General features: G+C 39.4%; 1 protein-coding gene across 18 annotated transcripts in view; it reads left to right on the forward strand.

Annotated features, from left to right (window-relative positions):
• Positions 1–11,502, forward strand: part of LOC116041151 (unconventional myosin-XVIIIa-like) — a 175,157-nt gene that overhangs the window by 68,308 nt on the left and 95,347 nt on the right. For 16 of the 18 annotated variants that reach the window (XM_031287023.2, XM_031287024.2, XM_031287029.2 and 13 more), the window contains 3 exons: positions 5,351–5,362; positions 8,338–8,508; positions 11,078–11,168. In XM_031287023.2, coding sequence (XP_031142883.1) covers positions 5,351–5,362; positions 8,338–8,508; positions 11,078–11,168 — 274 coding nt within the window. The remainder of the gene's footprint in view (positions 1–5,350; positions 5,363–8,337; positions 8,509–11,077; positions 11,169–11,502) is intronic. The other 2 variants (XM_031287014.2, XM_031287018.2) reach the window with 1 other exon arrangement.

The raw sequence follows: 11,502 nt of genomic DNA on the forward strand, positions 1-11,502 counted from the left end.
CTTAGTACATTTTCACCTACGTTTTGGTGGATGGCAACACCTTCTTACTCTTCCTTTCTTATTCTCATATCTCTGTCTCTGGGCACTCAATTTATTTATTTCCCCCAGCTAATTGCTTCTCTGTCCCGCCAACCATGTATTCATTTAAATGACCAGAAACTGCTAAAATGAAATGTAAATCCTTCTCCTAACAGCAAATAAATTCAGACTAGAGTTGAATTTCTACCAACTGCCACTAGGTGTCAGGCTTGGCATGTGGATGAACACACTCTCAGCTGGCAGCATGCTGACTGCAACAACAAGCAGGACTACGTGTTTTTCCATCAGATGCCGTTAACATCACACTGAATTTTCATTTTGTAGAGTGGAAAATGCTGGTCACCAAATTACAAAAACACATGTTCTCACTCTAGTGGGATGTAACCACGTTTTGGTTGTATTTGTTCAGATAATGTCAGGGATTTCTGAGAAGTGTTTCCAGTATTTCCAGTAAATGTTGGAGCCTGGCTGCAGGGATTTGTGCACATTCAGCCACAAGAGCATTAGTGATGTGTTGGATGATGTTGAGGTCATGGTTCTGTGCAGACCAGTCAAGCTGTTCCACACCAAACTGGGCAAACCATTTGTCAATGGACCTGGCTTTGTGCATGGTCATTCTCATGTTGAAACAGGAAAGGGTTTTTAAAGTGCCACAAAGTTGCAATCACAAAGTATCATTGATGGGCCAAGACCAAACCAAGAAAACCAGAACCAAGCCAAAAGTACAACAGTGTGCCGTATTGTGAATCTGCATGGCTAGATTCCACTAGAGATAAGTAAGACAATGTTGATTTGTAATTTGGGTGAACCAGCCCTTAAGGATTCTTTTTGCTTTTGCTGATTTTGAAAATATGATAGCACTGGATTGCAGTTAGCACATACTGTACATGTAGTCAATAAAGGTCCTCTAAGTCAAGCAACTCTGAGTTAACCCTAGTACAGTCCACATGACTTTTGTCCACGTGAGATTGTGAGATTGGACGCAATAAAACCGAATCACAATTAAAGGGTAACTACCATTTTTTTCAACCTGGTTTCTGTGTCTAAGTGACTGATGGGAACAACAATCTTTGACATTGGTCCAGTATTAAGTCAGATCGCTGTGCTGAGCGGTGAAACAGGCTATTTTAAGGCAATTGTAAAGCTTGTATTTACCTCCTTCACAAAAGTGCTCGTTTTGCCGCTGACAGGCTCAGATTAGTATTCTATGTGTCTGACAACAAGAACATTGTAGCTTGTTTAGCCGCTGCCGACTGCAGCGTTCTTGCTTATTACTGGACCAATTTCAAAGATTGTTGTTCCCATCAGTCACTTAGACACAACAACATAGGAAAATAACAGTAACAAGGTGAAAAAAACAGTAGTTACCCTTTAAGGCCGGTTTATACTTCTGTGTCGAAGCGTATGCATCTACGTACGTCATAGCTTGACGTGCACACATTTTTTGTTTGACACAGTGGCATAGAAACCCAACCGCCAACTAGCGTTTTGCCGGTTTAATTGCAGAGCAACGCTAAATAAACCAGCGTACAAGTATAAATGTTTACCACGGGCAGTGTTGGGCAAGTTACTTTCAAAATGTAATACATTATAGATTACTAGTTACTGTCATTGGATAGTAATTAGTTATATTACAATAATACTGTCTCTGAATTGTAATACATTACACTACTTTAGTTACTTTCACCAAAATAACAGCGGAAGTTTGACTTGGCAGCTAGCTTGTGAATTTCACCACCGGATCAATAAAGTCTCCTCTTTATCCACTTTAATACATCATAGATTATTCATAATATTTGTATAATTAATATGAATATGCAAAGTAACTAAAGCTATAAAAATAGAGAAGTAAAACATACAATAGGCAAGTAGGAGAAAATGAAAATACTCAATAAAACCTTACCTTACAGTTGTATTGAAGTACGGCATAGTTACTTTCCACGGCTGATAAAAGGCAATGGTATTTACGTGTAGCAAGCCTAAACATTAATTCCCGACATGTTTATATCTGTCAGCAGCTCGGACACACTGCTGTCCGCGCTGACGTACCGTCCACTGTCAGGACACAGATGTTGTCCGTACCATTTCTAGTTCTGGCTCTGACCACGGGAACAGTGACGGGACAGCTCGCTTCAACGCAGCGTAATATGAAGGTAAATATGGTGCAAAACGGGAGAGCTTGTAGAATACGATGTGAGAACTTGCAGAACAAAAAATCTGAACTTGTATGTTAAAATTTGCACTTGTAAAAATTGAATTTGCACTTGTAAAAATAAAATTTGCACTTGTAAAAAATATTCACACACATGTGATCTGAATTTGAAGTCATACAAAGAAAAAAAACATGAGAGCTTGTAAAACAAATCTGAACTTGTAAGTTGAAATTTGCACTTGTAGAAAATGTTCACACACCTGTATTCTGAATGTGAAGTTACAGAAAAAATATTCACAAATGTGTAGATTGATATTTACATGAACACAATGACAGCTGCAAACTTATAATGCAACATTTACTCGTATACTTTTTTTTTTACTCTGGTTCATTTTCCATCACAACCACAACTCAGTGATTACAACCTCTCGAATCTGTCACTGCAACTTCACATATGTGCTCTCTCGCATCACAAAGTGGCCAATCTGCGCACCTCGACTTTCACAACACTCTTGACGATACATTTGGTGCAAAACTAATTTGTACCTGTGGACTTAGGCTGTGGAGCTCTGAGCTAACAGAACGGGAAAAGCAGGGTTTCTATCGCCAGATGAGGGACAACTCTGTCTGGCTTATTTATGTAGCATGGAAATTTGGTGGAATAGCATGCTAGCGTTAAATCATTATTTTCCCTAGTGGATGCAATTCTCGGCAGGGATGCGAAACTTGGCACCTGTTACCCACTGATGACGGTCCGTCTGCGGCTGCAGGCCGTGGAGCTCACCGCCAGTGTTTTAGTTTAACTGTTAAAAAGTGTTTAGACAATTAAAAGGTATTTATTTAGAAGCGGGCTGGCTGCTAGTTAGCTAACGCTAGCATGCTATTCCACCAAGTTTCCATGCTACATAAATAAGCCAGACAGAGTTGTCCCTCACCTGGCGATAGAAACCCTGATTTTCCCATAGACTGTATATAAGAAGGCTTTTTTTTTTCTTTGTATGACTTCAAATTCAGATCACGTGTGTGAATATTTTTTACAAGTGCAAATTTTATTTTTACAAGTGCAAATTTTAACATACAAGTTCAGATTTTTTGTTCTGCAAGTTCTCACATCGTATTCTACAAGCTCTCCCATTTTGCACCATATTTACCTTCATACGTAATAACTCCTGAAAATAATGTCCATCTCGCAAATGTATCTGTCTCTGCAGTCATCTCAACCATCGAATACATCAACAGGAAATAATACTCGTGGCTTTTTTTTTTCCTGTGAAGAAATGTGTTGGTGAATTCTTAAAAAAACAAAACGTTAAAATGCGTTGTATCTCGTGTTACTGAGATTGTAAACGGGTATAATATTACCGAAATTTTCTTAGTAATGCGTTGTATTACTGTGTTACAGCAAGAAGGAATACATTACTGTAATTGCGTTACTTTTGTAACACGTTAATCCCAACACTGACCATGGGGTAAGCCATTGCATAGGCTACGGCATAGGCTTTGCATAGCCTACGTACAACTATAAATCAGCCTACTACTAATAATAAAAGTTAATCACAATAAACTACAAATAAAAAACATTGGATATGGTCCAAAACTGTAGAAAAGCCAGTAAGTGGACTTTGAGTCGAGAATGTTTTGTCAAATGTTGGATTCTATCGTAGCAGAAAAACAAGTTGGTGCACCTTAGAGACAGGTTTGAGACAGGAAATGAAAAGTACCCCAGGGTTTCCCCAGAAAAAGGTTTAGCCGTGGTGGTAAGCCACCCAGACCCCGATGCATCTCATAACACAGGCACTTTAGTTAGGTGATGGCCTAAACTATACCCATACTAAATTCAAAAGCTTTTGCTGTATGAAGGAGTGCATTTGGTCTTTCCCCCTGAAGGCTAATGTTTTATTTTGTAAAAGAGTATTCATTTTTTTATGATGTGAAGTCGAGGTGGCCCACCTCTGCTATAAAACACTGCAGGGAACTCTTTGAGAGCACACCATGAAACATGGTGCAGGGAAGCAGGGGACAAACATGCATGGTTTTGTTGAATGATATTGGCTCAGGTTTTCTATCTCTCCAACTGGAATAATCAGCACACCTCGTCTGAGCTTAGATGTGTAGTTCTTGTAAAACTGTCAACATAAAAAGAAAAAGAAAAGAAAGTAGCTTGAACAGCGCAGAAGTGTGAGATTTTGAAAGTCTTAAGCCCTATTCGCACGAGATGAGTATCATCTGGGGACCCAACCCTAACTCAGCGTCCAGACTAGGTTGGCCATTAAAGGCGGCGGGATAAAAAAACGCAAAGAAAATAAAAAACTTGAAAAAAGATATATGACCCGGCCAAATCACAGACGTCGATTCGCACAGGACTAATATTATCACAGGACCTCGGTGTTTGGCGAAATATGGTAGGTTATTTGCGGGGGAATTTTTACTTTTAATTACAAGAAATTACAGACATGGCCGATTCGCACAGGATTAAGATCACAGACAACCTAATTATTACAAATGACTAGAGGTCACCAGGTAATACTAATCCCGTGCAAATAGGTTTTTAGTTACTTTAGTTCGAGGACATTGTACTACCTTTTCTTGGGAAAACCCCTCAAGGACTCCTGGCAGTCCACAGAGTATCATTTTTCCATCCACTAGAGCTGCACAATATATTGTTTTTTTTTTTTTAAATCGTAATCGCAGTATCGACTGGCGCAACATATATATCGCGAAAGGCTGCGACATATCGCAATAGAAACCTTTTTGTGTTAGTTGAAGGAAAATATTACATTTTAAAAATAAACTCACTCTTTTTAGTGCTGCCTTTTATATACATTTCAATGTTAAATTTGTTCAATAAAAGAAAGTTAGAAATGATTTCCTTTTGTTTGTTTTAAATTCAACAAGCAATTTGTCATATTTTAGCAGAATACTGAAAGCAGCAGAACCGAGTAAACTTTAAAGCTATTGCATATTTTCCTCATATAAACCAGGGGCTTGACCCAACAGTAACCTGTCTAACCTCTTCCAAAGCATGATGGTGTTTTCAGTGTTGTTTAATACTCATGTCATGTTTTCCTGTGTCTGTGAATTGATGAATCTGTGACCTGTGTTATCTCTAACCCCCTCTCTCTGCTTGCATGTTTGCATGCTGTGCCCTATCAAACGCAGACGGAGATGAAGGTAATGGAAAAACAACACACGAGTTGTTGACAGTTTTCACTTAAAAAAAACAACTTTATTTCAGAGGCTCTGTTGTTTGTATTTTGTCTTAATGCCTTTATCATTCCTTCCAGACTTTAAGACATTAGCATTTTTATTGTTTCAGGTCCTCCCTCCCCTCCTCTCTTCATCTCCTTTCTCTCTTGTGTTTTCGTGTTTGCCTCATGACGACTCTCCGCGCTCCCTGTCTCAGTCTTTTTCTATTCCGCGAGATGAAAATCACGGGGATCAGAACTTTGCTGTCCCTTTTAAACGGCTATGTCTGATGCCTCCCGATGTTGCCCACATTCACCTCCTGACCTGCTGTTACATTACAACACATTCTCAAAAGCAAAGTAAAGGTTGTTCATTTCCACTTCTCTAGTTAGTGCTTTGACTTTCTACCACAGAACTTGTATTTCCCAGTTTCCCTCGTGTATCCCCATGAAGTCTGTGCTTGGCAGGGGCTCCTGTTGATTCGCTAGCTGTGTGCCTAAGCTCTTTCATTGGCTGGCTGTGCAGGCTGTCATGTTGCCTTGCGCCCTTTCAACACATGGGCTTTGAATCGCCTCCAGACCAAATGAAGAAGCACTCCTAATACAAACTGATAGTCAGGGTATAATCAACAGGAATTAGCAAAAAGCATCTGAGTTGTTGGATTTGTAATCAATGTGTTTTCCACCACATATGTCAGAAAACACCTAATTTAACTGTATACGGCTTTTATTTCATTGCTCAAATGCCTACAGTAGTAAACATACGATGGCTTTTGGCGGTTGTGATCATTTATCAGGGAGCTAATTTCCCCCTCACGGTTTAGTATTGAACATCCATAACGTCACCTTCCTAAAATAATGGCCTATGTCATTTTTTCAGGTTTTTCAGAAAACACAAAAAACTAAATGGCCTAAGTCACACGCTTGACTTAGGCCATTATACTAAAGGTGTGGAATCACAAGACCTGTTCAACTGAGGATGTAGGCAATTTTACCAGAGGTGGCCAGCACCATGAGGAGATGATTTAGGCAAAAAAATACTTTTTGTCAAAAAATGACTTAGGCAATTATTTTAGGAAGGTGACGATAAGTTGGGGCAAATGCAAGAAAGATGTAAAAAAAAAAGAAGAAAAAAAGATGGTCAAAAACAAAACGGTACAGGTCCATATCTAGACATGTAGTATTTAATGTGGGTTAACCGCCAAAAATTAGATCCTACACTTTTCATAATGCCGCTCGATCACATAGGGTACCACTCAAAAGTTTGGACACACTTTCTCATTCAAGTGAATGGAAAAGTGTGTCCAAACTTTTTAGTGGTGCTGTATTTTGTCAAAACTGTCCCCAAGCCCAGATATTCAACTGACGTTACTCAGTCATCTTCTCAGACTTAACAAAACAGAGCCACAGAAAACATGAAACAGCTGTTTTTACAGGCTGAATAGTCGTCCTCATGACTAGTAACTTGACTTTGACATAAAAAAGTGGAGTTAAATACACAGCAGAGCTCTTAATGTCTCTAGCATTAGAGATAACAAAAAGTCAAAAGGTCAAAAGAGGAGCCTCTATTACTATTGGTATTTGCATCTCAGAAGGAGAGTGAAATTAATGTTATTAACTTCAGCCATTCTACACGCCACAGCAATTTCAGCATTTTTAATCAGAGTATATATTTGAAGTGAGATATCCAATGCAGAAGCATCAGTCATTATTATTATTATTTAGCCTATTTAGGTAGAATCTCTGACATAGTCAATATAGAAAATGACAGGATCCGGACTAAAAATAACAAGATCGAGGCATGATGGGATTGGCTATGGAAAACATTCCAACAACGCTGGATCCTACACAGCATATTATAACGCAGTGGCATCTTTCATTAGACTTTCTCTGTCTGGTAAACCCACCCCCGCGTCTTTCAAAATCCACACCTTCAGTTTGTAAAAAGTCACAAACTGGGATTGGAAAGAGATAAATGGGGATCGGGCAAGATGTTCAGTGGTGGCGTTTAAATGTTCTTCCAGTTTTCTGCCACTTGTAGTAGTACACTCCTCTATACGTGGATGCTATGTGATGGCATCATGATGTACAGTACCACACAGGGAATCAGGCCTGTTGTTTGAAAAAGAATGGAAATGGAATCTCAACACATTAGCTGTCAGTTTTCACACAACTCGCCCAGTCGTTTTTCAGTATTCAGACAAAATACCTTCCACTCCTGTCAGCAACAGACAGAAAACATCTCTTTAGGACATACACACATGCTGTGAGGAATGCCTATCTGGGTTAAAGACTAAGACTATGGTTGATGGTGATTTGTACTTTTACAGTGGGTTTTTAGTTCATGTTAGCTATAGCACAGAAAAAAGTCCAAGCTTTCTGATGTGTCTCAATTTAAGCATCCTTTTTACTAGTGCTGGGACGTTATGCTTTTGTTGCGATTTTCATTTATTGCGATTGTAGAAGTATTGCGACTCGATAGTATTGAGTATTGCGATTTTCTTTTCCTTTTTTAACAAAAACAAAAGTTGAATAATACACTTCTAGAGACAATATATATCTTGAGACATTTTCTAAAAACCTTTTCTAAGAAGAATGCACATCGCATGTCAGTCTGACATTTATTTCATTTGTAAAGAAGAACCTAACATGGATTTTCTGCTTTCGCTGTTGTTTTGCTGGAAACGGATATGATGTTGTCGCCGTCCGCGGTACCGTATAAACAGAAGATATTTAGGACATTCATGGGTAAAAAAATATCCATTCTGTGGAAAAGAATTGTCACACAAAAAATTAAGATACGTACGATTTTCAAATTTTTTTCCCCCACCCCTACTTTTTACCCTGTTCATCCTCCAGCCTCTCTATCTTTCTATAGCTTTCATCTTTATTATCTTTCTTCCTCAGGTCCGTGTTGCATATCTTTTTGTATTTTAAACATTTTAACGTTTTCTTTTTTAGCGGGACGTAGGCAATTTGCCCGTCATGAGTGGGCCCAGAAGGCGGCCTACCTGCTGGGCTGTACCTTGGAGGAGCTGTCCTCTTCCATCTTTAAGCACCAGGCCAAAGGACTGCAGCACTCCACCTCCTTCAGAGGGGGGCCAGACGAGGCCGGCCAAGGCGACAGCTCAGGTAAAAACCCAAACTGAGTCTGGGATCTCCTTTGTAAGATCATGTGCACGCTAGTCTATATCGACGACGTTTCATTTATGAGATAGTTCCGGTTCGGCCAGATGTCCCTCCGAGCTGGAACCGACAATCAATTTATATTTATCTTTCTTTTTGAGTAAAATTCTCAGCACACACTCTGAAACGGAGGGGTGTGACCTCCCACAATTTAACTGGTTGAGGAGGCAGATATGGACTTTACTCCGGTCAAAAAATCTGGGTCCAGAGGAAGTATGTCTGGTTAACAGAGCTTTATTTTGAGTTGCATTGGTAGTTTAAGCTGGTGTTTGTGTTTGTGGTCTACAAGAAACAAAGATAAATACAATAAGAATATCAATTTAAGCTGCAGTGTAATGATGCCAATGATAAAGGAGCCATACTAATACTTATGAATGCTATAGGAATCAACAGTGGTTAATATAGTTACTAACTGAACAAAAAGCAGCAGCTTTAAACTTAAAGTGCACAAATATTAGCTGTAGCTGTTACCAACGTTATAAATAGGCTACAGACATGGAGCGTTGAATAAATCACGAGGTGATTAAATGCGCATAGCCTACAGAGCACAGCAACTGAGATTCTCTTCACAATCACCTCCTACACTATATTATAGAAGTTAACTTTAACTTATAAACACTCAAAGCACACACAAAGTGTGATATAAACCGGCGTTATCACATAATAACGGCGATAATTGGCTAATTAGACTCTTAACGAGTGTGCCGTGGAGAAAGGAAAATAAGGCTTACATGACAACTCCTGCCATAACTTCGATCTAAATAGTTAAACTATACAGTTAAACTAACACATATATTGTACCTGCATGTGGTCACACAACAAACTCCACATGTACAATACTCACGTTTTCTTCACGAACACACAAACCAGACAGAATGAAGAAAAGGAATAAGGAAAACGTCAGCTGCTTCTCTAAACAGACAGCGCAGTGCCGCTCCCTCAACCGACATCAGACTGCAGTATCGCCCTCCACCTGCAGGGGGCGTGGACAGGCTTTCCAACACACTCGACAGCCATTTTAATTCCAGATATCGCCTCCCTATGTACACCAAAACAAGTTCCTTCCCGAGGCTATTTTGCAGCGGCACTGTACCTTCGTCCGGCACTTAGCACCGCCCAATGATGGAGACGGTGGTGATTGATTTAACACTAGAAGTGCCGGAATTCCATAACTACTAGAACTGCTGTGAGCGGTCATTTTGACCGCCAGATTCCAAACTCTATAATCTCTCATGATAAATACCTTATTGTGATATTAATGCATGTATTGTGTTAGGATATCTTTAGGAAAACGAAATAACACCAAAATGTACATTTTAACAAGTTTAATTATACAGTAGTAGGCTACGTGTTTCAATAATTCATATCATGGCGTAAACCGTAATTAATTCATAGGCTACATTCATATCCAAAAATATAGTATGGAAATTCATTCAACATAATTCATAACAGGCAACTAACACCTAAAAGTATCTTGTTTGAACATTTATAACCTAACCTAACCTGGCACTGCCTCCGTTATTGCGTCTGCTGTGGTGCACCGCTGCCCTTTTTTCCTCCATAAACTCCGCTCTCAGTTCCTCTGCCAGTTGCTGCATGAACTTCCTCCGGGCAATTTTACTGCTGGTGTACTCCTTGGAGAGGATGTGTGCAATGATTCCAGCCAGTTGTAGGATGTATAAAGTTATATGAACACGTAGACAGCCACCGGCCATCTACGTGTACCGCCACAGAGCGAGCGCCCGGCACTTGCCTTCTGATTCAGAACAGAGTCCATCCACGCCGTATTTATTGTAGTAGCCTACATTACCGGGTCTGGCTCGGTGATGCCCACACTTGTTACTCAAGACCGCTTGTGACATTTCTCTGATAGAGACGATGATAGTTACTAAGCAACCAATATTCATCTTCAACCGGGCGAAAAATTAAAAACAATACCGCGAAAATCCGAGCGGTCAATATGACCGTGTATGGCCAAAATAGGTAAAAGTGATTGTATTTTCTTTGCCTTTTGTGTATTGTGTATAAAAACAATTTTAAGACTTTTAGGAAAAGTCAGGTACCAGCAGGATTGTATTTTTTTATTTAGTAAAGTTATTACACATATCAATTTCAAAACGGTCAGAATGACCGTCATGGCTGTTCTAGTGTTAAAGTATGCAAATAAACCAGAGCATGTTTTTCTTTCATCCCAGAGTGCTGTGTGGACTAGCCAGACCCTCCTCCGCAGCAGGAGGAAGGTCTGGCAGTGCTAGACTATGTGCACACTGACATGTTGGCTTTTCACTGAAAATCTGATGGTCCGTGGTATGATGAACAGTTTAGAGAAGTGCAGTTTATGGTCTGGACCCAAAATAATTGAGGTTTGATTTGGTATTTTTTGCTTAGAAAAAGTAAAAATGTAACCCTTAAACACATGTACTGGCCCTGAGCAATATCAGGTGTAGACTGGGGGTTGATTAGAAGTGACTTGATTTTACGTTGATCATCCTGACTCTGATCTGTTGTTTCTCAGGCTCTAAGGTCACAGCTCTGGAGTGTTTGGAGGCCATGGCATCCGGACTCTACTCGGAGCTCTTCACTCTCGTCATCTCCCTAATTAACAGGTAAGACCTGGCAAAATTTGCCCCCAAATATATGACTTTTATTATTTTGATCCTATTGGGAGTTCTTCTTCAAAAGCGTTCATGATGTCGTTGCCATATATGTCTGTTTTATGGCTTTTTTAAACCACAACCTTTTCTGGTACAACCTCTAAATACAATTATGAACCTGAAAATGAGCATAATATGAGCACTTTAAAGTAAAATGTGTTAGGCTATACAACAAGTAGCAAAATCCTTTGAGGAATAACTCAGTGTAATGTAAATGTAAGACAACCACAGTATAATTGTTAGACCAGACATACACACACATATATATATATATATATATATATAT

The sequence above is a fragment of the Sander lucioperca genome, chromosome 5 (assembly GCF_008315115.2).
Source record: "Sander lucioperca isolate FBNREF2018 chromosome 5, SLUC_FBN_1.2, whole genome shotgun sequence".
NCBI classification, from domain to species: Eukaryota; Metazoa; Chordata; class Actinopteri; order Perciformes; family Percidae; genus Sander; species Sander lucioperca.